Source organism: Lycium ferocissimum, chromosome 5 (genome assembly GCF_029784015.1).
Source record: "Lycium ferocissimum isolate CSIRO_LF1 chromosome 5, AGI_CSIRO_Lferr_CH_V1, whole genome shotgun sequence".
Taxonomy (NCBI): Eukaryota; Viridiplantae; Streptophyta; class Magnoliopsida; order Solanales; family Solanaceae; genus Lycium; species Lycium ferocissimum.
In genome coordinates this window covers 2,305,088-2,332,425 of record NC_081346.1, presented here as the reverse complement: position 1 = coordinate 2,332,425, position 27,338 = coordinate 2,305,088, and the positions used below count along the sequence as shown (strand labels likewise).

The window sequence follows — 27,338 nt, the reverse complement described above, 5'->3', positions numbered from 1 at the left end:
TACGATATGTTTGAATTTCATATTTTCCGATACGTAAAAAGAAGTACAAAGGTTTTCATCTACCAAACGATTAGCTAATAAGTGATGCATCTTTAAAATGGCAACCAACGACTTAGACAAAAAAAGTGATGCATCACACAAGTTTATTCACCTCAGCACTTTTGTTCTATTCAGTGAATAAGAGAAAAAAAGATTTATAACCAACAACTTAGACAAAAAAATTTACTAGTAGTGATTTGTTTTTTTGATTTTGCATCCGATGATGTCCGATACTCGTATAAGATACTCGTATAAGGCCCGACTAAATTCGAATTCAAGTCGGGAAGTTCTACATTGAGGTAAGTGCTCCCTAACAAATGTGACTCCAAACCTAAGATTCAAACCTGAACTCTCTAATTAAAGATAAAAAAATACTTATTATTTCACTACAACCAAATTTATTACTAGTAGTAATTTGTACCACTATACAAGAACTATATTCACTTCAACTGAGTAGTACCTAGTGAATCTAATAGCTCGTGCTATCCAATTGCTGAACTAAATTTATGAACATCAATTAACCGACAAGGTAAGCCATGTGGGGTCCCCTAATACATGTTGACACTATACATACATAGTATGACGATTTATGAATTAGGTGCACTAATTTAATTGAAGTTGATTTATTTGGCGTTGCATGGCCATTCGGCCAAATAAATGGGCATCATTTAGCCCAATTTCTCTTATTGACACTCGCTAGCCTGATTTGGCAATTTAAGTGAGGAAAAAAATGGTTATTGATGCACTTCGCCCATGAAAAAAATGGTTAATGATGCAGAGTTAACGATTTCATTCATAGTTGATATTAAACAGCAAAGGCATCTGCATTGTGTCCCCCACTAAAATACATAGTCATACCAAGTCCTCTCCCATTATCACAAAAGAAATACTAATGAACGTAATTGTACCGCCAAGGTGCAGCGGATGTTGCTGCTCCTCGAGGTCTCGGGTTCGAGCCCTGGATATCGAAAAATTCTTGGCAAGGAGCGCTTCCTCCGAACGGACTTTATCTTGAGGATAGTTATACTATTGATGCAGAAGAATTTTCCTAGCACCCACAATATGATAAATCCATCAACAACATCGGAGACAGGAGATAAATAGATAATTTCCAGAAACTGTCTTAGTTGCTAGAAATAAATAGCTTCCCACCTGCCCAACTTCTTCCCGTCTTCTGTTCACTTTTCTCCCCAACTGTGTCATGACAGGTGATCAGTTCAGTTAAATATTTGATTTCCAGAAACAATCCCAGTTCTAGAAATAAGCATTTTCCCACTTGGCCCAACCTCTGTCTTCTACTCACTTTCCCCCTCAACTCTGTCAAGATGGGTGATTAGTGCCAGTTTGATGATTCCAGACTCCAGTCTTTTTTTCTTTTTTCTTGATAAGGTAAAGGTTTCCAGACTCCAATCTCTAAAAGCCTTCATCTGGAGCGGTTACAATGGCCAGAGGACTTTGAACATTAAAAAAACTCTAGAAGTAGACCATTTAACCAAAGTTGCATTTTGTAAATAAGCACCAATATACAGTTGCCTCTCTGACAAAGATCAGATCTTGTAACTACTTTCACATTAGAAATAAGTCAAGTCTTCTACAGCAGGTCAGTCTTCGAGGCAGCTTAATTCCTTATCATCGGAGTTCTCAACATAAATTCAATGTCATGTTGCTTAGCACCATCCTGTCCCCAGCGAAAGCACAGCTGAATGGTAAAATCGTTTAAATGCGCAATTTTTTTCCTGTCACCTTAATGGGCTAACCACCCAACCGGTGATTGGATTTTGTCTGCGAACTCTAGATGTTCTATGAGAACCACTCTGTAAACGTTCAAGGATGGTATATGTGATTGAATCAGCTGTCAAACCTTGTTCCTTCAATTTCACGTATAAACTAACAGCTTCTGATGTTCTCCCACTTCTCTCGAGACAGTCAAGTAGGATATTGTATGTCACTATGTTAGGATAACAACCATCTGCAAGCATTTCATCAAACAGCCAACGTGCCATCTCAACTTTTTCAGTCTTCCCAAAGCACTCAATGAGAGTGCTGTATGTTACAACATCAGGATTAAAGCCCTTTTCCTGCATCTCGATGAATTTCATGTGTGCTTCATCAATGCCACCATTCTTCCCCAAACAATTTATTAAGGAGTTGTAGGAGACAATATCAGGTGTACAATTGCTATTCTCAAGTTCTTCAAAAATCTTGAGAGCTTCCGCGACCTCCCCTGCTCTACCAAAGCTAGAGATCAAAATGTTATAAGTAAATATGTCCGGTGAGGGGCCATCCTGTTTCATCTTCTCATAGAGATCATGAAGATGAGAAATCTGCTTCAATTTCCCAAGGGCAGAGAAGACAGTATTATACATGAAGGTATCTGCTTTTACTCCCTTTTCATTCATCTTATTCAGCAAGTCAATAGCCTCAGTTACTTTCTTAGCGCTGCATAAGCTCTCTAACATGGATAAGTAAGCATCGCGATCTCCTCTATCATGGAAGCTCCACATATTGCAAAACAGCCTGTGAGCTTCGCTTGCATGGCCTAGTTTACTCAACGTTCTAACCAGGTATGCGTATATTGATTTATTCATGTATCTCTTAGATATTTCCACAACTTCATCAAGTCTTCCAAGTTGCCCTTCTGCGGCCAATACATTTAAAATAATACTGTAAGTAAATTCATTTGGCCGGCAACTATTCTCAACCATCTTAGAGAAGACAAAGATACTCTTATCAACCATGCGGCCTTTGGCAAGAGCTTCGATCATAGTATTATAAGCCATTAAATTTGGTGAAATACCCTTCGACAGCATTTCCTGAAAGAAAGACAATGATTCACTGGGCATCCCTAATTTCCCAGTCATTCTGATCAGAATGGTATATGTGTATTCATCAGGTTCGCAGTGCCACTTCTTCATGTCCTCGAAAACCTTGTGGGCCTGATCAACCTGGCAAAGCGCTGCACATTAGAATCATTAGCCAAGCAGAAGCATATTCATCATATATTTCAAGACTCACTCATGAAGTGGAGTTAAAACACCTCTATAGTATTTCCAACTGCATGTATACTGTTTATTAAGTATTTTATCTCGGAGACAATAATTACATCTGTCAGATAGCAAACTCAATAACAAGAGAACTGACCATCCTTGTATTGTTCCAATACCAAGAAATAATAATGGCACCTGTGACTAGATACCGATTAGTTTGAAGATAGATGAATCAAAAGGTTTCTCGCGACTCTTTCCAATAGAAATCAGGAGTTTGCCGACCCTCCTATTTCTCAAAGAAGGGCATGTTAAACCACCCGCCCATTCCTTGGTGAAAGAAAATCCTACTCTGCAATAAAAAAGAAAGCTTGTGCCTCGCCAAAAAAATTGGTTCGCAAAGTAGAGCCTTTCCCCAAGATGTTGGCCTTAAGATGCTTTTTTTTTTTTTGGCACTAATGACTAATAAAATATCTTTAAAGCATTTTAAAAAAACATTTCCAGCTTTTGCAAAAAGCATATCATTGTCCATGGTTAAGTGAAAAATCCTCCTCATAGTTGCACTACATACACTAGAAGTCTTCCTATCCACCTTAACAATTATCTTAATTAAATCAGTGCACCTTGCAAAACCCAAAAGTAGAAATAAGGGTAAAACACTTCTTTTATTTTTCAGAGCCAACATGTGTGTACTGTACATGAAGGTTTAGTAGACTACCAAGAATTCGGCATTCGTCGGAGTATGAACTATCATACCCGAAATTGTGACTCCAATTTTTCGACTGCTAAACCACCCCTTTGGAGGTAAACATAACTATTCCGTCCTGACATATATAACTAAGACAGCTTGTTTCCACTGAATTGGTATACATAGTGCCACAAAATCAGTAAGGACTCACATTTCAAATGAAGAAACTTGAGATGAATCATGTGTTCCAAACTTAGCGTTTTTGCTAATTCATTAATTTCAATATCAGATTTTAAAGATGACATCTTTTACATTTTCTTCCCAAAAAGAATAGTATATAAGAATGGAATATTATATTCATTATTGAAATTAATACAATACGATGGAGAAAACTGAATAATGTGAGAATTCAATCACAAGGAATCCAAAGATCAAACCTTTTGGTCTCTAGCAAGAGCATCAAGAAGCATATTATACGCAAATATATCCAATCTATACCCACGCCTCCTCATTTCTCCATAAACTTGCAACGCCTTACTGGAATCACTCAATCTAATATAAGCTTGTAAAAGACACTTATAACTATAACAATTCAACCTCAAATCCCATTTTTTAACCAACTCCAAACACCTCCTTAGCTCAAAACCACATATTCCAATAAGAAGATTAACCGTAGATATATTTCCCTTAATACCAAACCTTTCCATTTCATCAACAATCTCATTAACACAATCGAGTTTAGTCGGAATATTCGATTTAGAGAGTATAAGAAAGATACGATTATAAGTAAAACAGTCATGTTTGAATTTAGGTATTTCAGAGGGGCAAAATCGGAAAAAGCGCAGAGCTAGGGTGGGTGATTTTAGGGATTTGAGTATTTCGGATACTTCGGATGGGGTTAGGGTGAGGGTTAGGGTTTCGAGGTAGTCTGTTAGGTCAAGGAAAGGGTCTGACGACGTGGAGGGTGGTGATTTGAAGATTTGGGAGATTTTACATATTAGGTCACGGCGAGGTAGAGCGTAGCCACGTGTGTCGGTTTGGAGAGTAGGGGTGTCAACTTCGACGGCGAATGAACGGCCGTTTTGGGTTTCGACGACGACTCTGCCGCTGTATTTGGTGGCGAAGTAACGGAATTGTTGACGGAAAATTGGACGGACATGGTAGAGTTTCATGGAGTTAGGTATGTTCAGTTGGGGCACAGAGGAGGAAGAGTAGAAGAAGACGCTACCAGTATTGGGCTTATTGAAACAATGTCCTACTTAACGGCCCACTAACCATTTGCCCCAGGCCTTTCAATTGGTGGGTGATATATTCTGTAGCAATTCGCACAAATGTCCTTCTTTTGGGGTGGTCTTTAATTTTTGTCCCTCAAATTTGAAATCTTTAACTTTTGCCCTTCGCCTAACACTCTGAGATTCTAGATTTGAATTCTGACTCAGTCAAAAAAAAAAAAAAATTCGCAAGGCAGAAGTTGGATTTCGCAAAATAGAACTTTCGCCAAAATTCTGCCTTCAACTTAGGCCTCTTAAGACATACATAATTTTTTTGGTCTTGAGACAAACCTCTGCCTTAAGGCATGAGTTGGGGTCTCCAACTTATGCGTTAAGGCCCAAAAAAATAATTAATTATGTGTTAAGGGGCCTAAGTTGGAGGCGGAATTTTGCATGCCCAACTTAGGCCTTAAAGGCAGAATTTTGCCGTCCAACTTAGGCCTTAAGGCGGGACTTTGCCTAAAACCCTGCCTTGTGAAATTCAAACTCTACCTTACGAAATTCTTTTTAATTTTTGACTGAGCAGGGATTCGAACCCGAAACTAAGAGGTTCTAAATGAAGGGCAAACATTAAAGACCACCAATTTGAGGGACAAAAATTAAAGACCACCCCAAAAAAAGCGGACAATCCGCGCAAAAAAATCATTGTATAACAGGCCTTTCTCTAGACTATAGTTCCAATTTCCAAGCATCGTGTGTCATTTAGGAGCTCAATATAGTAAGAGCGCCCTCTCCCTCTCTTCAGAAATCGAGTTAGCTAGGTTGGTTTTTGTCCCAATATGTAATGAAAAGATTGATTGATTTACCACATTCATTCATGAAACCTCTTTTTTTTTGTGCTATGAATAAATGGGCTCTCCATTTATTTTCAAACTGGCCTATCCCTCTCCCTCGTGAAAAGGTTCTTCGGCGATCACTCTCAATAAAACATGCGTATGTTAAAAGCTTATTGCATCAATAAATAATTTAATCTTAATAGTTAAAATTTAAAGGAAGAATAGATATTATTCAATCATGATTAAGAGATAAATATGCATACAAAAGATACAAGTTTGGTGTAAACGCCGTTTGCAAATAAAAGCTTTCCGTCTACATTGTTTACATACATATTGACAATCAAGATTGTGAATGAGCTAAACCTCTAATCCAAGGTGTGCTTAGATGCAAGGAATTGGAAGGCACGGCCTTGGCGCCAATCAACGAATCTAATACGAGGCTCGGAAAGCAAGTATAATTATGGCTTGTGTAGCTTTCTTTTATGAATCTAATAAGAAATATTTTCCTATGCATTTGGTTCAAGTTTCCGTACGTGCTAGAATTCCGTAATAGATTGGTTCCACATATTCTACAAAAGACAAGATAGGCGAGAAATCAAAAGGCCAGCGCCAATTTATAGATGCCATCAAAATTAGGTGATATACTCTAGACAAATTGTCTTTGTTAAAACACTCTGCAAAGTAACAATAGTGATTTGTCAAATTTCGGTCGACGCTTACTCTACATCGTTATGTAATGTCAATTTATAAATGCCACCAAAATTAGGTAATATACTTTAGACAAATTATCTATATTAAAACTCTAGTGATCACATGCCGCCCCCCTGTCACTCTTGCGTCACCTGTCCCTCTTGCACCACTTGCCTTGCTCCACTTGCTACAGGAAGAAATTAGGATTTGTTAATCATAAACAAACCAGAGTTTAAAAGCTTGTCAAAATTCGAACACAACAAAATATAGTAGCAAGGATCACATGTTTGCCTAAAAAGTATGAATTAAGGTCCACCAAATGATCAACTTTTATTGTGTTCATCATTAATAAGAGTGTTTTGTACAATACACTACTATGTTTATATGTGTAGTAGCATATTTACCCATAATTGATATTTGTCCCGAAGCAACCCATACACCCCTACGCTCTGTGCCGGAAGCTCAGCTTCAACAACAGCATCAAGGGCCTGTCATTAAAGCAAATCAATCAAACAAATAATGTCAACGAGTTCAACATTCATCACTTTGATGGGACTTCATTTGACTTACCTCACGGGCAGTAGTAATGGCATGGTCCAACTGCAATGACGTGTGGTAGTGTGAAGATAAGGCAAGTGCGAGCCCCAATCGAGCTTGATGACCTGGAGCAAGCACAGCAGCATGATCCTGGAAAAGCCAGATAAAATGATTGGATTTGTTGGTGTATTTATCTATTTTAAAGTGAAGCAAAATTTACCTTCAGCAAAAGGAATGTTTTAGTTCAGGCGCTTACTCTTTTCTTAGTCTCGACATAATTTTCTTTTGACAATCGAAATAATGTGCACTGTAGCTTCAGAAGAAGGAAAAAACAGATGGCGGATAAGATGTGTTTTGTCTTCTATTTATCCTAAAAACTCTACTACTCTGTGGAGCACCTTTTCATAATTCCAATGTTTAACTGACTACTCCGCTAATTTCTTCAGTTAACGTAAAAATTAGCATGTATCATCGAACGTCATTGTGTATACTACTGATTAGCTCAGGTTCAGGCAAACATGTCCAGATTCAAGACTTATTCCTGGTGTAACCTACAGTTGTGAGAACTGCATTGTATCTCTCTCAACAGTTCTCACAGTCCTTCGTACAAATCATTTAGGTCGTTTTAATACTTGATATGGATGTATTTCTTCTCAATTACCCCGTGAACTCTTCTCTTAGCATTCTATCATATACCTTTTCAAATTCCGTGAATATCACATATAGATCCTTCTTCCTTTCCATAGTGATTTCCGTCAACCTACTTTGCAAAAATATAACATCTTTAATTAATCTACCAGGCAATCCAAGCTGGTTCTCTACCCTTATAACGCCGCTAAGTCAATGTTGTATCACTCTTCTAAAAATCTTTGTTGTATGCCATGTAGGTTTTTTTTTTTAATACATGTGTGGCCGATTTTTCCATTCAAACACTTGAACTAAACGTTCCTATTGAACACCTAAAGTGAAAGTAAAGTACATCAATTAGACACACATTGCTTACATGTCATAGTATGTGTAGTAGACTCATTTTAAGCGCGTGAAATAGTGAAAAGATTTTCAAAAAAATATTTTTTCTCACTTCTTCACTTCTCTCCCACCACCATTCCTGTCAACACCGCCAAAACCATCCGGCCGGTCGCATTGTCATCACAAACTATTGAACAAGAGTCAAATTAGAAGAAACATAAACTCAAGATCTCCGTACTATACAAATTACTGAAAAGACTCAAATTAGAGCAAATTTGAGTTACGAGAAGTCGGTGTATTTTATCAAAACAAAGTTAAATACAAGTGGGTGTTGGCGGCTATTTAATTATTGATGTTATGCAGAGAAGAGGGCCGAAAATGGCAGTCGTTTGGATAGTGGGTTCGTGATCGGCGAGGACTATGGTTAACGAGAGTACGGTGATGGCATAATTTTCGGTGACCATGAAATGGAGAAGATTGTGAATTAACAGTGAAAGGTGTGCTATGTGGGTGGCTTTTGCTGTGAAAGGAGCAGTGGTGTAGTAGAGAGGCTATGGTGAATTCATGGTAAATATGAATAATATCTTAGAGAATGAAATGGAAGCTTGAGTGATTGTTTTTTTTTTTTTTTTTCGGGAGAGAGAGGGGGGAGGGGGGTTGAGGTGCTCGTAAAGGTGGCTTAATGAGGGAAATTTGTTGGCCAGCATGGCAATGATAAAAACTGTGTTGAAGAAGAACACCAGGGGAGAAATTACAGTGGCCGCGACACAGGTGGGGTCTGAAAGAGTTTGTAAAAGAGAGTTTTTTTAAAAAAGAAAAATTCCACTTGTCGTGTTGTGAAGTTCTTTGCCACATAAGAAGCGTTTGATATCACACACTTACGTCCTTCCACTAACTGTGAAATTTGTGCCTAATAGTCTCACTTGGGATTGAGTTTTAGGTGTTAAATAGGACCAAAACATAGTTTAAGTGTCCAAATGAAAAAATCCCTTAAGGTTAAGGGGCTGCATATGCCATGTAAGTTCAATTACAACAATTTTAAATACCTCCTTTGTTTTATGTATCGGCCTATCGGAATCAACTCTTTCTCGACTTATTTAGCATCTTTGCACAGCATAATATAACATTCAATAACCTGGTCAGTCATACTATTCCAATCTTTCCAAGGAACTTCCGAGCCTCACTATAGATTCCATCTCAATGACATGGCTTTATACGTCTCATATTTTTCATGGCATCATCTAATTCACTCGATCTAATTCTACGATTTCAATTAAGGTTTCTATTTGTACTGGATGTACGAATATTTGTAAAGTTATTCTCATAACTTGTATTGATCCATTGCTTGAAATCGCATTTTAACCTTTCTTTGATCTTATTTTCTCCGGTCAAAACTTGTTGAAATCATCTTAAATATACTTAACTTGGTTCAAGTCTTTACTCCTTTTCTCCGTCAATCATGTTAGCTTATACATTCCTTTCTCGCCTTCCTACATCTCTTACTGTTGGTATAAGTCATCTAAGGCGTTATCCAGCTATGCTAATCGCCTCCTAGCTTCTTTCTTTTTTCTCTTACACCCTTCCAAGCTTTTCCATTTTTTTGCTTTTGGTAACTTTTATAACCACTCTTTTTTTAGTAGCTCTTCCTACCTCCTCACTCTACCACATATTCTTGCGGTCAATGCCCTAACCCATAAACACAACCAGAACTTACTTGTTACCTTTTTAGTACAACTTACCGTTTCTTCACTCATGACATTTGTAGCAGCTATATCTTTTCCTTAAGTACTTTCAATTTCCCCTAGAAGAATCTAAACCTAGGTCCCACTAACCACTAATGAAGATTCAAGATAGAATTCTTCAGATTGGCTCGAGAATAAAAGGACTAAAATTCTCAGCTAAAACAGCGCAAATGAAAAAATCTATATATTATTAAAAAGAGGATAGTTTGCTCTACGATTTTGACAAGTGTTAGCGTAGGATAATGACATGTGGTAGTTTTAGGACAATAAATAGTTAGTTAGTTAATAATTAGTTATTAGTTATTATTTTTGAATTTAAAAATAATTAAGACAATGTTAAAAAGAATTTTAAAAGAAGGTGGTTTACAGATGAAATAAGAAAGAAAGGGGGAAGCAAGAAAGACGGAACCAAAAGTTAGCATATGTGTAAGCACCACTTTTTTTAAAAATAATTAAATATTTATATTTTAAACCTATTCTATTTTAACTTTTTATCATTATCCACATCATAAATATTTGAAGGTTTGTATTTGAAATAAAATATTTTAAATAGACGTGGAATGTGGTGAATATTTTTTATCATTAACTTTATTTTTATATTTAAGAAAAAAAAAAAAAAAACAAGAAAATATAAAGTAGAGAAAATAATCAAAAAACTGAACTGCCACGTACCAAACCCCACAATCCCTAATATGCACATTGACTACCCCTATTTTCCTGCACACACTAACACACAAAAGTGCTTAACTTCTTCCTAATTAATGGCTTATGTTTATTTAAATATCTTTTAAGAAACACAAGCACACATTAATGCCATGGCAACAAAAGTTGCCAATGAAAAAAATGAAATTCTCGTGACAATAGCAGATAACATTCAGTGTCCACGTCCAAAACGCAATGAAAGCATCATTATCAAGTGCAATTGTAGTAATCATAAAAGTCAAAAGAAACGCATGCATCACAGGCTTTGTATAATAGGTTTAAGTCGTATAGGATATCTGGTGATTACAATCTGTGTGCGTTCATGGTACACTGTGTTCATGGTGCACTCATAAGGAAAGAATATTTTGTATAATAATTTTAAGTCGTATACTTTTATATATCTATTTATATATTCTTGATTCATAGATCTTGATCATTTTAAGTTTCAAAAAAGACACATTTTTTTTCCCTAGAAAATAGCACTGTTGATATTTTATTTTTGGTGAATAAATATGTTGCTACAAGGGTATCATTTATCTTGAGCAGAAGTTCAAGCTTTAATTGATTAAAAATTTAAAGGTAACAGTCCAAGTACAGTACTAAAAGTTATTTAATATTTCATTATTTTTTAAAATCAGTCAATGAAATATGATTAACATATGATAAAAGTATATTATTCTTTTCATAGCAAAAAATCTAAAATAATTGCAAAAGTTATAATATATTAAGTATTAATTGTAATTTCACTTCTAAAACTTTCTTTATTAAAAAATATTTTTAATATTTCATAATCAATTTAAGATATGTTAATGTGACAAAATAAAAAATGATCAATTTTATTATTTAAAATGAATAAGTTAACATTTTTTTATGATGAATTTTCTTTAAACTAACCTAGCATCGTAGGGTCTCCGTACTAGAAATAGAAATTTAAAAAAATTAAATTTCTGGAGAAAAACTTATTTATGTTATACTAAAAGGAGAATAGTCATCAAGAATATCAAACCCAGTGACAAACAAATAAACTAGCAATATAATAATACTAAATTGTGAAGAATTCAATAGTAAAAAAATAAGGAACATAAAAGGTAATAGATGAATATATGGTCCATTTTAATTTCATGGGATTTTATTATCATACATTAAGAAACGGGATGGTTTATGATCTCATATGACCAAATGAGAAATATCACTATTTCAAATAATTAATATTTTTTATACTCCCAACATCTTTTGCTGCAGACGTTTTGTGAATAAAATTACCTTGCACAAATTTTCATGTCTCTGATATGTGAACTTCTGACTTTAAGTTTCTTTAACATTGAAATGATATGATTCGGTAGCGGTTTGCACAAATGCCATAAAAAGATCTTAGAAATTACTTCAAGAAGTTGGATCACAAATTTATATGATTCGATAGTACAACATTGACGGTTGTAAGTGCATGATGCTCGTGTCTTTTTGCACTACCATTATTCAAATGATTTATGATCACTTTGACATCAAATTTTGATTCTAAAACGTTATTCATTCATGCTATTACTGTTATGCTTTAAAATAAAGTTCTTTGGTCACGCTTATGTTATAATTAATTATGTTGTACCTAAATATATATCGTTTAAGAAGAGTACACTTATATCCTGTTAGCACTATTCAAGATGATTCAAACTTAAAGATAAGATTGTTACAATTATCTCTCTCCACTCTTTTCTCTTTTATACAATCCGCGCGATGCGCGGGTACGTATACTAGTTAAAGATAATAACAATAATTTAGGAGATGTGCTCTGATCAATGAAAGTTCAATCTGGATAAATCCATTCACCCACAGCCCATTATTCAGATTAGCAAAAACTCAAACCAAAATTCCCATTAAAAAAAAAAAAAGACATACCCCAGCGGCCTCAAAACAAGCAATTGCATCAGCCGGCGTCTGTGCAGCAGTGGCTGCGGATATCTGGATAAGGACATTGTTGACAGCTTGCATCTCGGTTTCCCTGTGAGAAAAAGAAACACAATTTAAAACCCTAAGTCATAAAATAAAAAAATAAAAAAGCTCAAAAATCTCTTAATATCGTTAATATACTGTTTATACACAAAAATACATACAGAAACCCTAATTTACATTGTGTTGATCTTGCCAATAGTTCCTCTGATATTATCCGTCACCCAATAGCTAGACTCCTCAATAAGGCACCGGATGAGTTCAGGTCTTCTCGGAGCTTCAAGAGTAACTTCATTATTCAGAAGAAGAGTACGATATCGGTTGCGCCTATGTGATTCCGTAGAGCATTGTACTCATTTTGGGGTATGTCCCCGGGGACGGTTCCTCGCACTCGGGTTCCCAACGAGGAACAATTTCGGCATTTATTTGGGTTTAACATGGTGGTTTCTAAAGGAGAATGACAAGTAAATATTGGTGTTCCCGAGGCTTTCTCTCTATGCCGATAATTGTATTAGTAAGATGAAAGGCTTTCTAAGGGAGAATGAACGACCGTTTTAGGTTTCGACGACTACTCTGCCGCTGTATTTGGCGGCGAAGTAATGGAATTGTCGACGGAAGGGATGCCGGAGTTTCATGGATGTTGTTGTGTGAAATTGGATACCAGTGTATGGTCTATTCAATAATGTCGAAGGTATGGCGGCAATCGCACTGTTCTTTTGGGGTGGTCTTTAAATTTTGCCCCTCATATTTAAAATATTTAAATTTTACCCTTCGGCTAAAATCCATAGGTTCCAGGTTCGAACCCCCACATACCAAAATTTTAAAAATTCGAAGGCAGTAGTTTAAATTTCGCTTATACCCCCAAGCCACTTATGAAGGAATTACCAAAGCTTAATCGACTGCATACTTATGCCTTATGCGCAGATTGTGATAAGTATTTAATTTTTAATTTTCACAAGTTTACGCTTTTGATTAAAAGTATGCCCCCCACGCATAAATCTTGTTAAGGAATTCGTTATTTTACTCGCATACTTATGCCAAGTCGCCCATAATAAGGTACATGCCGGTCCGCATAAATTTGGTAATTCCTTAACAAGTTGCGGGTCCGCATACACGTGACCCAAACCTCGCCTTGCAATTTTTTTAAATTTATGTTGAGGGGGTTCAACTCGAACCTATGATTTCGCATGAACGCTCGTAGTTGCATTTAAAGACGCAAAAATTAAAGACCAAAGAATATGAAAAGCATAATTTAAAGACCACAAATATGAGAGGCAAAATTTAAAGACCACCCCAAAAGAAGGGCAATCCGCGCAAAAAAATGAAAGGGCGCTCCTACATAATGGCCCATTGCCTATTGGGCCAAGGCCCTTCAATTGGAGTGGTTTACAAGAATGGTCTCAGAGATAAATTTGGGATCATTTGCACTTTTGTTCCTATTCTAATATTTACCTCAATGCAAATATTTTTTCGCTGACCATAAATTTATATTTTTGCATTATAATATCCTGCTAGGCATAAGTTCGATTTTGAAGGAAAAAAATTAAAGACCAGTCCATTTGAAGGGAAAACTGTGCAATTTCTTCATATTAAATGGTCTTGAACTTTTGACCCTATTTGCTTACGAGCAAATTTCAAATTTAACAAGTTTTACCTTGTGATCTTGGAGGAGTGGCCATTGAACAAACACCATCAAACGAGGTCAAAAACTCAAGACCATTCATTTTCAAGATCTACTGGTGTAATTTCTTGGAATCAATTGTAACGTATTCCGTAGATTGTATAACAAGCCTTTCTCTAGACTATGGTTCCAATTTCCAAGCATTGTGTGTCATTCTGCATATGTTAAATGCTTACCCGTAGCCTATATTTACATCATTAAGTAAATTAATCTTCATATTTAAAAGGAGATGACATATCAATCAATCATGGTTAAGAGATAAATATGCATACACAAGATACACATTCATTAGTTTGGTGTGAAGTATTAAACACCGAGATATCAACCGCCTTCACCAATTTATAGATGTCACCAAAATTAGGTAATAAACTTTAGACAATTTGTCTATGTCAATATACAGTACTAAGCGCAACTTAGATCATATAAAGTACTGCCATCTGTGTAGATTCCATCACCATTTACACCAAAAAATTACAACAACCCATCTCAGCGTTTTCTGAACACAATGTTTATCATCTCTTTCAAATTCCTGCAGGCCACTATCTCAGTATCTCCGAGATCTAATGCTGACAATGATGTTTCAGCTGATTTGGGAATTATACATTTCTTGTATCCCAGCTTCACCACTGTATTTATCCTTTTGTCCATTCTAGGTACCTAGAAATATTGTAAGGGGAACAAACAGAAGTCACTTTTTTTTTTGAGATGGAGAACAAACAAAAGTCAATTAGAACGGTAGGAAAAGGAAAAGAGCATGTCTTGTGCATGGTGGGTGAGTATGGTTAAGTATACGATCTCCAGCTAGAAACCATAATGTGTTTCTTATAAAACCAAATGACCTACTGTTGGATGCAGGCAACATGATGAATGACTAATTCCTAGCAACTGCGGCTTTTGCCAGCCCCAGCATTAAATTAATAGGATGCATGAATTATGGTATTTATGTTTTATAACCAAGGAAATGGAAGACCATAAAAGTAGAGACTCATGAAAACGGAAAAATCATGTAACATGAGAGGGCCTGAAATTTATGAGTTTGAGCCGAAACCAACGTGTATAGTTTGAATTATATTTCTGCCTTTTTTAAAAATAAAATATTGATATCAACTGGCTTGTTCAAATTTGAGGATGCTATTTGATCTCAATGCATTGTAAGAGGTCCACATAGCATCCTCTAATTTGAAAAAACCGTGTTATCAGGGTGCAAAATCCAAAAATTTCACAAGAAACCACTTTGAGAGGTGTACAGAAAGTTAGAAAAGGGGGTCGGGTAAGCATACATACCGTACGAATTTCACCGCCAAGGCCAATTTCCCCAATGAATGCTATGCCCACAGGAAGAGGGAATTCCAGAAAACTGAAAAGGACACAACGAACATGCTTAAAACATCTATACACTTGACAAGAATATCAAAGTAATTACAAGAAGTAAAACAAATGCAGAAATCCACTCTCAAGATTGATATCACCCTTGTGGCGTAAAAAGAAGGTTCCGGATTACTGAAAACCAGCATTATTAGCAACTTCAGCAAAGCCACACACAAATCCATTCACTTTACTTTAATAGGGGTATTATGTGTTTCACACTGTCTTGCTAAGAGCTAAGCAAATGTATCTTCCAAGTCGAGAGAAGCAATTTCATTTCATTAAGAAAAACAGCTTTTCTTTTTCTTTTGTCTTTTCCTTTCTTCTGTTCATTCACTTCCTCCTTTATCTTTTCCATAGTTTGATACTAATGTTCAGAAAACATCCACTATTATCAGGTATTCATTCCATCGCAATTAATGTGACACCATTTAGCTCAATACGGAGTTTAAGCTGTCTATTTGACTTCTGCATTATCCAAGAAGTAAAACAAATTAATACTTTGACAGTAAGTTACAGGAAAAACACATCAAGTTTTATGTTTGATTAATTAAACCAACTTGAATTTTTAAAACATGTGAAAGTAGTGCCATTTCAAAAAAATATATGTGAGTTGTGTAAAATAATAATACGAATTGAGACAGAAAACTACGATGGTGCTCGACCAGCGCAGACAGATGACTAATATATTTGAAAATAATACCTGCTGCAAATTGCTGCGGCTACTGCAAGATCACCAGCAGTCTCTGACAGGCTAATGCCACTGACAACATTGAGAAAAACACCCTATAATCAAATTGAACAGGAACTACATCAAAGATCTAAAGAATATAATGCAATAGAAAACAGAAAGTATACACTGAGAAACCAAACATATATAAAGGAGGACCAGATAAAAATGAATACATTACATTAAAAGTTGCCAAATGTTTTAGTATATTTTAATGGTGCTCAATTGCTCATAATAGCCTCGTCTTTTCAAAGTTGGTAAGGTTCTTACATTAATAAAAAGCCTTCTCAAATCCAACTACCAAAGGGATCACAACGAAGGTAAAGCAAGAACAAACCAAGATTTAGAGTGCTCAAGTCATTTACCATAAAAGACTTTATGGGGTTACTATAATCCACAGAATATACAAGGCATATGAAGCACATACAGAAGGAGCCATAAAAGGAAGAAAGTATGGGGGAATGTTCATTGGAATCATTACATTCTCTTGTAGCTTGAGACCAGCTTGCTTTATAAGAACCTGTATACAGTAGTAAAGAAACCAGTTAATTTGCAAACTTCAGTATATCTGATCTAAAACTGGTAGCCCATGGCATCTAATTATTCAGTTTCAGGAAATGAAAAGGACATATCAACAATTTTCAAGAATGTTAACTGGTTTCTATACATTAGTAATGAACCAGTTAATTTGCAATCTTCAGCGTAGCTGATCCCAAAAAAGTAGCCCGTGGCTTCTGAATCATTCAGTTTCAGGAAAAGAAAAAAGAAAATATCAGCGATTTTCAAGAATTGGCATGTGATCCACAAGTTTCAGCGCATGTAATTTCTCTACCATATTTCTTTATGAGTTCATGTAAACTTTGAAGGAATAATCACTCACTGAAATTATCATCTCAGCTCTGCCAGCTTGAACACCATTTACTTGTCTTGAGACCGATGAACCAGCGACACACAGTGCCTACATGGATAAAGAAATTTATTCAAATGATAAAAGAATGTGTGAGAAAATGTTACACTAGAAAAGTAGATTCATGCGGATGTAACAAGGGAGATACTTAGGATGCTATCAATAAATCTGCTTAAATCACAAGCTCTTGCTTCCCTCATTGGTGTACCTGTGCAGTTGTCATAGCTTTTGGAGAAAAATGTAGAGAAGATGCTGCACAAGGAACTATCACTACACCATTTTTGTTTCCAGGACCTGATTCTAGCTCCATCGTTCACTCGACTCTGATGTTTGTTCTCCCCCATATATTTGCTATACCCCTCCAGTTCCCCCCATATCTTCGTTATACCCCTCTATAGGCCTACCCCATAAGGCACGGTAATTTGACCAGTCCTTCACTAACCTTCTTGGGCCCCATATTTGTCTATGCTGAACCTTCTTCACAACCCTTGGTTCCACTTGAGCATAAACTAATAGAGACTTGAGAATTGAGAAGAGACCAAGTCACATGTGAATTGCTAGACTAGGTTGGCACTCAGCAGACATACAAAAAAGATATTTACAAGAACAGTAACTGGTAATAGTGATTATCAGGACTCTGGTGTAATCTGCAGGATGTATATTGGAAAAATAGCATGACAGACTGTATCAGCTCATTACTGGAATAAACTCCAACAGGGGAGACCCCTCCTTTTTGTTTTTGCAAAAGAAGACATTCCATTCTATACTGACCAGCACTAGCTTAGTGCTTGACAGCTTACATCAAGAGATGCCTAAAAACAAAGTACTGCATAAGGACGTACCTGAATTTCAATAAGAAAGGCTCGAGATCCATCCATAATTACAGTAACAGCTAATCCAGCCAGAAACTCAGAATCAGACTGCTGCTCACTTAGGAACATTTCACTTGGGTTTGAAACAGCCTGCAAGCCTGATTGCGACATTTCAAACACTCCAAGCTGCAAGCAAAATACACTAGAGATTATTGATTGTACCAATTAGCAACACTGACAAACATCTCAGGTAACACAAAGGTAAGAAAATACATAAAAAAGAAAAAACGATGTAGGAAATCATCTATTTCAGTATGATGTTCCACAGACAATCATTAACTAGTCCTGAGATGAGATTCCTACAAAGAAAGTAGCATTCCAGACTAAAAGGGTTTGAGAAATTCTTTGATGATTTTACCCTATATTAAATCACGTCTCATTTTTTCCCTTCATATTAACTACTGGAAAATCTTTAACCAACATCAGAAAGCGATAATCTTTCTCAATCAGAATATACTGACTAGAAAAGAGGGATAACCCTCTTGTTCACCAGTAGCCCAACATCATGAAATGAAATCGAAAAATTAGACTGCAGAACATACCTCTCACAGCTATTCGCCTACATCACTAAACATGAATCACATTATGAGTTCTAGCAATGAAAATAAGCTGGGCACATTTAAACCCGAGGAGAAAAAACTAACGAGCTGCATGCAAGATGCAGTTTTAGTGAAGTAGGATAACTTAAGCAAACAAAGTCTACTTGTTTTTCAAAGTCCTCCATATTACCTCTAGGAAGAATATAACAGATTGATTTTTTTGTTTTGTTTATATACATTATTGGGAAATACCAGAGGGCCACTAGTGCACGGTTTGAGACTCGGTGGATGCCCACCCCTCTACCCTTCTCCATTTAAATACCAAGAGTTTGTCTGCGAACAGTTTGGACCATGATGTGCATCTTATCTACACTCATGTGTTACACTTTTACTACTAGACCAAAGTCCTGGGGCAATAATAGTTGGTTAGTTCATATCTCAAAAAAATAGTTGATTGGTTCAAAAACCAGACAGCCTGATTTTTTTTATTTTTTTTTTGAGAATTTGGAAAAATAAATATTCACTCAATAGTTATAGAACTCTTCCTTGCTTTAAGTTGCCCCTTATTTCCTCTTCAAATAATGAAAGAGAAGCTCTGTCCAAAGTCCCACCACATTTAAAATCATATAGAGGATTTCAACAAAAAAGAAAGAAAAAGAAAAAGGAGCAGAGGCAGAGGAAAAGAAAGAGAAAAAGCATCTGGATACCTCATCTGTGGATCCAAATCTATTCTTCACCGAACGAAGTAAACGATGAGATGAACACTTCTCTCCCTGCAATTTTTAATGTGTGACCGAGCATTGATGAGAAATAGAATGGCATAATCAAAACCAAGAATAAGAACCTCCTAAAGGAAAGAAAAATGCATAGAGAAAATTGTTCTAAGGAGGATTGTGTAGTGCTCGGTCTTGCAAGAACGGACTCCAGAGACATTAGATTCTAAATGCAACCAAAGTAAAATATGCAGAAACATAATAAATTATTAGCTCTAATAAGTAAGAAAGGGCACGCAGACAAGCCAAAGAAGCCATAAAAATTAAAGGATATGCCCAAGTGTTCACGGGCTCTGAATAAATTAACCAAGCATAGACAAAAAGCATTCTACACTTGATCACTAAAAAGAAACATGCACTTTACCATACAGCATCTCTAGCATGAGCACAATGGTTTCACCTTCAGTGTCAAAAGTCATATCAAAACCCTCTTTTTTCTTTTTTTAAAGATACACACAAGCTATATAAAAACATATGTGCATACTGCAAATAACATCAAAGTAGGAGAAGGTACCAACTTCCATATAAAGAACAACATCAACTATGTGTTCCAAGACGCGAGGCCCCGCTATTTCTCCAGATTTAGTCACATGTCCAATCTGAAAATTTTCCAAGTTTAGTATCAGATCAACAGATAAGTAACTAGCAAAGAGAAGGGAAGAAAATTTCGTTAAAACCAGAAAGAATTCTGGCTCCTGACAGCATATCATCAAGTCAGAAAATGAATTCTAGTTGAGCATAGGTTCATAACAGAAGACGAAAATTTATCCATCAAAGAAAAAGCAATATATCCTCTGATAAGGTAATCGAGATGACCTCTAAAATAAAAGTGAAACTCCTCTTATTATTTTTACCTATGTCATAAAAAATACCATACGAAAAAACTATCGACAAAATTTAAGTGTAATTAAAGAGTGCCACCTAAAGTGACAAAAAAGACAAACAACCTCAAATTAAGTTACAACAACAAATATCATCAACCAGATGTCTTTAGGTTAAAGCACAATGTTCAATAGTCCACCCTCACCAGAAACACAGGGATACTGGTCTTCTTGGCAAACCGCAGCAATGCTTCTGTGCATTCTTTTACCTGTCATGAATGAATCAGTATTAAGTAAGATGACTCAACACCACAGTGAGAAGCAACTACAATGGTTGTCTATCTCATCATTAAAAAGGAAGGTAAACAGAGCTCTATCAAGACATCCTTAAGAGACAGATTCTTTTCTGAAAACTCTGGTAGCACAGCTGCCTTGAGACAAAAGATTTATTTATTAGGAAACTCCCTCACATGATAGCATTTAATAACAGATAAGTCTAGAGTAACCCTTTCCAGTCAAATGGATAAAAAGCTTGGATGAACTCTCAGCAAAACCCTTATTATAACAAAAGATAGCACAAAACAGTAAACCTGCGAGATTACAAAAGATAAGACAAAACAGTGAACCTGCGATAGACCTCCTGCGCTTCCAGTTACTCCTCTCAGATAAACAGTCTGGATGGAATCAATTACCAAAGCTCGCAGTGAGAGTGTTTGGGCCTTTTCCAGAATATCCTGAAGAAAGACAGCATCATGGAATAAAACATAAGCACATCAGATTTATTCACTCTAAGCATCTGTTAAACATGATCTCATTCTGCAACCTTCAAGTAATCCAGGTTAATTTTGAACAAATATGCAAAGGACCTAGCCTTTACAAGAGAAATAAAGCACACGAACTAATAGAAAGCTATCTTTTATCATTAACATAGTTAAACGGCCTATATTTCATTTTTTTGACAAGGTAAATAATTTTATTAACAATTGGCGGAAAAAGAACCCGTATACAAGCCGTTTACTAAAAAGAGAGAACCTACAGCACAACATGATTCTCAAAACAGGAGACCCAATCTTCTATACAAACCGGGTCCCGTGGGAACACCAAAAGCAAACTAGAAACAACAAACTATTTTGCAACTTTACAATATCCAGTTCAACCCCTTCAAACGCTCTCCTATTTCTCTCTCTCCAAATAACCCACAACAGTGCTAGCAGGGCAACCTTCCAAGCCCTAGGGCTCTTCTTTCCCCTCCTGTAACCCCAGCAATGCAATGCCTCCTTCACTGTTCTTGGCATCACCCAACGCACCCCAAACCAATTAAGAACCACTCTCATAGTCGGTTAGCCACTTGACAATGCAACAGGGGATGATCCACATCTTCACCTGAACTCTTGCACATGAAACACCAACTAACATAGTTAATTGGACTAAACAAAGACCGCAAAAACATGACTTTGGACATTTTACAACCAGTTAATTTATGTGATGAAGTACTGAGCATGACTTCCTAAGTTCAAGCTTTTTAATTACTACAAGCCTATAAGGCGAAGTGCTTGCATGGTATAACAAAGAGATATGTGGAAAATCGCAAGCATAGAGAACATAATTTGTGTTCTCATAAAGGTGTGCAGTTCTTATTCAAAGCCTCTGCAACGATAAAAGGGTAACTGTATAAATGGGTCAGCAATGCACATTAATCACGCTGCAATTGTTAGAACCACTACTCGGTTCCCATTTAAAGGTTCAACTTTGAATGCTCTTAATTCACACGTTATAATGTCTAACCTTGCATTGTTTGTGCTAACTAACCTAGCAGCCAAGTTTGTATCGCTGAGGTCAAGCTAGTTATCTTAGGCTCAACTTCCTACACTTCCAAAGGGAAAAAGGGCAGGAAGGGCCTCATGTTGTCATACCTCATGTTATAAACCAGCCATGAGAGCATAAACCAATAGGAAAGACTTATGCAACATCTTAAAGCAGAACCTAATTTTAAGAAACACTGGTTTTTCAACTTGCAAGACCTCATGTTTTTCCATCTTTAGAGCAAAACCTATTTTTCAACTTGTTATGCCTCCACAGGGACAAACAATGGGCGAGAAGGGCCTCATACGGTCATACCTCATGCTATAACCAGTCATGAGAACATAAGTAAAGAGGAAAGATAATGCGACATTTTAGAGCAAACCTATTTTATGAGACAGTGTTTTCCCAAATCAGCTCTATTCATATTCACTGGATTAATAATCTTCCATAAATTTTTAAAGATAGAGTCCTTCTGTTGGAAACCGTAACCAGTTTTGCAGACTAACTCTAGTCATAGTTGTCCCACCAAAAGCCAATTTAAGATTATTAGTCAACAATCAATATGAACAGCGAATTAAAAAGGTTAAATCATACCAAAAAGATTGACACTCATAATTATTGAATGATATCAAAGGGTTAACCTCAATATCTGTACTTGCATACAGAAATATTTCATCTGTCCCGATTCTCATTCGATCAGCTCTGTTTCCAATTTGCTCAACACTCTGCCATGAAGCCAACTCAAGATGGTAAGATACCAACATTTTTCATGACCATAAAATTGCATGCAAGTTAAAGACATATTTAAACAAGAAAGCTAGGATATAAATTTGGAAAATTTACAAGTCATCAACATTTCCCCCAATTTCAATTCCGTGCATTACAATGCCAAAACACAAGTATCAGCACTTAAAAAGAGTGTTCCTTCATATTTTCTAAAATTGAAACCATCTAATTCTTTATAAAATTGCCATGCCAATTCCCTTTTCCAGATAAACCAATCACTTTTCCTTCGTAGATGTGTTTTCTCAGTCAAGTCAAGTAACCATAGGCTAACCTGCATTAGTGAATCAGCTACCCTTATAGAAAAGGTGAACAGGGAATAGGTAAAGAAGTGATTTATGTATCTATGGAAGATATTAGTAAATCAAAGCTAAACTGACAATTGTAACTACTATGGCAGTTACAGATAGCACCCAAGACTTTATATGCTAGCATGTTTATCTATACACATACTATTAATATGTGTCAGTTATAAAAAAGAGAATCTGTAATGATACAGTTATCTTTTACATTGCTTTATGTTTTGCCAACATCAGTAATAGTAAAAGGTTCTATGTTGGAATACTTCTGAATGCCCTTGGTAGAATTACAGTTTAGCAGATGCAACATATCAAAAGCTTGAAGAAGAATGATGGCACTGCCCAATTAGGAATGATAAACACCCACCTCTTCACCCGACACATAGAGAACTGGTGCTGGTCCCCCCATATCACACCCCTCTGCAACTATGGCTGCAATCTTGCAATAGAGAGTAAGATAGTCAAAGTGATTGGAGATAATAGATAACTCAAAATAATATGACCAAAAAAAAAAACTCATGACTGCATACAGCATAATACCTGTAACAATAGCGTGCTCTTGCCAACACCCGGATCACCGCCAACTAAAACTAAGCAACCTGCAACATAGAAAAAGAAAAGAAAAAAAAAAATCAGTCCATGTTGAGAAGGTTGAGACCAAATGCCTCAGTAAGTCAAAATACTCCACGAAAGCAATGGGAATATCTAAACAGTGAGAAGCGGAGACCAAAGGCAACCTCGAGAGTGATGTACATTTAGCAGCAATTATTTATCTGCAGGCACAGATTTAACTTTGGTTGATGCTCCTAATCCATCCGCGGCACAGTTCAAGGCGTAGCCTTTTACAGTGCTCACCAGAAAAAGTACAGTAAAATAAAATTACAGAATGCAACTTTTGGGAGGTTATTTTTATCTGCAGGTGGATATCTAAGTCTTTTATATAGAAGATACTCGGGCTTCTAGCAAAATTGCAAGGTTAAAGTAAACCGGGTCTGAACATGGCAGTACCTGGCACAAGACCACCACCGAGTACTCTTCCCACTTCAGCTCCAAAAAGGCCAGATCTATAACAAGAACAATAGTTCAGAGTGTTCATGGACATTTACCAAGTATCTCCATATATATCAAAGTTAAAATGCCAAAAAACTCATGCAAGGATATGAACTTGAGAAAGATGCAGTAGCACTCATTTTTCAGATTATTAGATTCAATAAACAACAACAACATACCCAGTAATCCCACAAGTGGGGTCTGGGGAGGGTAGGATGTACGCAGACCTTACCTCTACCTTTGTGGGGCAGAGAGGCTGTTTCCGACACCCTCGGCTCAAAAGAAACGTGGTCGATGCAGGATTTAAAATAAGACAGCAAAAATATCAAGATATAAAACAAATAAAGCAACATATAGTAGTACACACAGAAGAGTATGGATCTACGTGATACCTAGATAATAGTACTAAGAAAAGGAGAAGAGGAGATGAAGAGGCTAGCCCCCTACCTCTCACACAACGAGAAGAGGAGATGAAGAGGCTAGCCCCCTACCTCTCACACAACAGTGCTGCGAAACTCAACTACCTACTAACCGTCTACCCGATTATCGACCTCCAAATCTTCCTATCTGAGATGGTTCGGACATGTGAAGAGGAGGTGTGAGGATGCGCCAGTTAGGGGGTGTAAGAGACTGGCGCCAGTTAGATTCAATGTTCCACTTAAATCAAATTGATTTACGATTGTCCACCTGGTCCTAGACTCTGTCAAAATTTCACCCAATCTAATCACCAGTCATTCGAGAAACTAGAAAACTATCAATTAACTAGAAAGCCAAAATCTTTGCATTATATGCATACCTAGAAAAGTTCAAATTCAAGTGTGTACAAACTGTCACTTCACTTACGGAGGGATTCGCCAATTCAATTGATTGATTCCCTTGCTCACATCCGTCGATTTCGTAGGCACAGCTTTAACAGACTGATGAGGCAGCCACGACCTCATCACCTTCTCCGAAACCTCAAACCCATTCGTAAGACGACGCTCTACCTCTTCCGAAAACCGCTTCATAGTATTAACCCCATTACACTGCTTACAAATCCCCCACCGTTGCCGGTCATCATACCCACAATCAGAACATACCCACACTGTTTTACTCTTCCCTGGCCCCTTCTTCGTAGTCCCATTCCCTATAACCTCATAAACCCTAACCTTTGAACCCAAAATGCTGGACTAATTTGTACTCGATTTAGGGTCCCTATGTGGGACGTTTTTGCTTATTATTTAATAATCATCTTTTACTCCTTACCCTACCTTTTTTTTTTTAATAATCATTCTACCTCGTACGATACTTCTCTTTGTAATATTGTAAGTTTATTCTTCAAATTGCTGATATGTGGCATTATGGAACGTCGGGAAATGATACAATCTATCCCAACGTTGTATTCATCAAAACAATACAGTACAATACAATACAATACAATACAATACAATACAATACAATACAATACAATATGAAACGATATGTAATGATCATCCAAACTAGGTGCAACCACCCTGTTTGGATGGTTGTTTCCCCCGGTTAATTATTGTATTGTTTTCTATGAAACCATGTTTGTTTGCATTGTTCTTAAAATTGTGTTATATGTTATTGTAAACCCGTTGTAATTTCATGGTTAAATAACCATGAAAAAGCTCAATTTTTGTAACCACTGATTTGGTGGTTTGTGCGTGGTTACGTAATTCATTTCTCCATTTTACCCCCTCCATCACACCCAAACCCACCCACCTCCACCTCACCAACCCCCACCCTCTACCACCAACCCCCAGCCTCTACCACCCACCCCACCCTGCCACCCACTACCCCTCACCACCATCCCAACCCCCACAACCACCCACCCCACACCACCCACCCTTCCACCACCCCCACCACCCATCCAATGATCACCCCATCCACCACCTACTTATTTTTAAAGTTCCTAATTCCTATTTTATCCTTTATCTTAGTGGGCGTTTGGCCATAAAAATTATTCACTTTTTTCGAAATTTTTTTCACTTTTTTTACTTTTAGCGTTTGGCCATAAAAATTATTCACTTTTTTCCGGAGTTGTATTCCGGAATACTGAAAACAAGAAAAACTTGTTTTTCAAAAAATTTCAACTTTTTTCACTTTTTTACACTACATTTCACCAAAAACTACAATTTCAAAAACTATGGCCAAACACAACTCCAACTTCAAAAATTCCAAAAAAAGTGAAAAAGTTTTTGGTATTTATGGCCAAACGGGCCCTTAGTCTTATTAATATATATATTAAAACTAGATTGCAATTACGAGTTAAGGGTATTTTAGTAAACTTACATGTTATTATACAGTACCATGCAGGCAAACCAAATGATAAAAATGTTATTAAACCACAACAAACGATACAGTCTATCCAAACATTATATTCATTAATACAGTACAGTACAATACAATATAATACAATACTATACAATACGATAATGTACATTATGAAACCATGGGTAACGGCCATCCAAACAGGGTGTTAACTGTCGCTTTACTTACAGAGGGATTCGCCAGTTCAATTGATTGATTCCCTTATTCACATCCGTCAATTTCGTTGGCATATCTTTAGAAGACTGATTTGGCAGCCACGACCTCGTCACTTTCTCCGAAACCTCAAACCCATTCGTAGGACGACGCTCTACCTCTTCGGAAAACCGCTTCATAGTATTAACCCCATTACACTGCTTGCAAATCCCCCACCATTGCCCATCATCATACCCACAATCAGAACACACCCACACTGTTTTACTCTTCCCTTTCCCCTTCTTCTTATTCCCATTCCCTGTAATAACCTCATAAACCCTACTACCCTTAGATTCCTCCCTTTGTGGAATGTTTTCATTACTAGGGTTTTGTTGAGCTGTTGGAGGGGTATTTTTGGAATTGGAAACTGGAGGAACATTCCATCCCTGTACAGCAGTGGATTCTTTAGGAAAGTGTTGTTGGGGAGTGGAGTGGAAATGGTGAGAATGTTTGCATATTATAGTGAAATGGAGAGATGATTTAAAGGGGTTTGTTCGGGGCAGATTGAGTAAGTGTTTATGGAAGTGGAGGGCTCTTATTGCTTGCATGTTTGGTAGTACTTGTACTTGCATTAGGGAGAAAAATGGAGGGCTCTGGGGTTTCTTAATAGACGCAAAGTTTGAACTGAGCGCTCTCACTCACTGATAAACGGCGGGAAGAGAAACTCGGCCCTGTATTAAGGAAATTAGAATATTTCCATCTGTGATATTATTGTTCATTCAATTTTTGGCGTGTTTAGTATGACGAAAATGTTTTCCGGAATGAAAAACATTTTCCTCAAAATATGAGAAAATTTCATAAAAATTTGAGAGAAAATATTTTTCGGATTGTTAAAAACACATCAACG

At 36.7% G+C, this 27,338-nt stretch overlaps 2 protein-coding genes across 3 annotated transcripts; both read right to left on the bottom strand.

Annotated features, from left to right (window-relative positions):
- Positions 1 to 812: 812 nt before the first annotated feature.
- LOC132055387 (pentatricopeptide repeat-containing protein At1g51965, mitochondrial) lies at positions 813 to 4,911 on the bottom strand. The gene is made up of 2 exons (XM_059447183.1): positions 4,149 to 4,911; positions 813 to 2,984 (listed from the first exon to the last, which is right to left on the bottom strand). The coding sequence occupies exons 1-2, from the start codon at positions 4,881 to 4,883 to the stop codon at positions 1,779 to 1,781; spliced, it is 1,941 nt and encodes a 646-aa protein (XP_059303166.1). The 5' UTR covers positions 4,884 to 4,911; the 3' UTR covers positions 813 to 1,778.
- Positions 4,912 to 14,260: 9,349 nt separating this feature from the next.
- On the bottom strand, positions 14,261 to 27,181 carry LOC132055386 (uncharacterized). 2 transcript variants are annotated; one of them, XM_059447182.1, is made up of 15 exons: positions 26,468 to 27,180; positions 23,924 to 23,979; positions 23,456 to 23,514; positions 23,283 to 23,354; positions 22,475 to 22,558; positions 20,657 to 20,764; positions 20,237 to 20,299; positions 19,728 to 19,808; positions 19,144 to 19,209; positions 17,868 to 18,023; positions 16,999 to 17,076; positions 16,600 to 16,638; positions 16,092 to 16,174; positions 15,308 to 15,380; positions 14,261 to 14,680 (listed from the first exon to the last, which is right to left on the bottom strand). In XM_059447182.1, exons 1-15 carry the CDS (start codon positions 27,061 to 27,063, stop codon positions 14,510 to 14,512), a joined length of 1,785 nt encoding a protein of 594 aa, XP_059303165.1. In that variant the 5' UTR covers positions 27,064 to 27,180; the 3' UTR covers positions 14,261 to 14,509. The 2 variants fall into 2 exon arrangements, 1 of the variants encoding a protein (XP_059303165.1); XR_009414565.1 differs by having other exon boundaries at positions 14,665 to 14,680; positions 16,092 to 16,151; positions 26,468 to 27,181.
- Positions 27,182 to 27,338: the final 157 nt, after the last annotated feature.

Bases quoted from the DNA above. Each gene is read 5' to 3' on its own strand.
- LOC132055386 (XM_059447182.1), bottom strand. From the start codon at position 27,063: ATGCAAGTACAAGTACTACCAAACATGCAAGCAATAAGAGCCCTCCAC. The intron at 17,077-17,867 runs GTACGTCCTTAT...TTATCCATGTAG, and splicing joins CCTTTCTTATTGAAATTCAG to GCACTGTGTGTCGCTGGTTC. The intron at 14,681-15,307 runs GTATGTATGCTT...CAATATTTCTAG, and splicing joins TTGGCGGTGAAATTCGTACG to GTACCTAGAATGGACAAAAG.
- LOC132055387 (XM_059447183.1), bottom strand. From the start codon at position 4,883: ATGAAACTCTACCATGTCCGTCCAATTTTCCGTCAACAATTCCGTTAC. The intron at 2,985-4,148 runs GTTTGATCTTTG...GCGCTTTGCCAG, and splicing joins CTCTTGCTAGAGACCAAAAG to GTTGATCAGGCCCACAAGGT.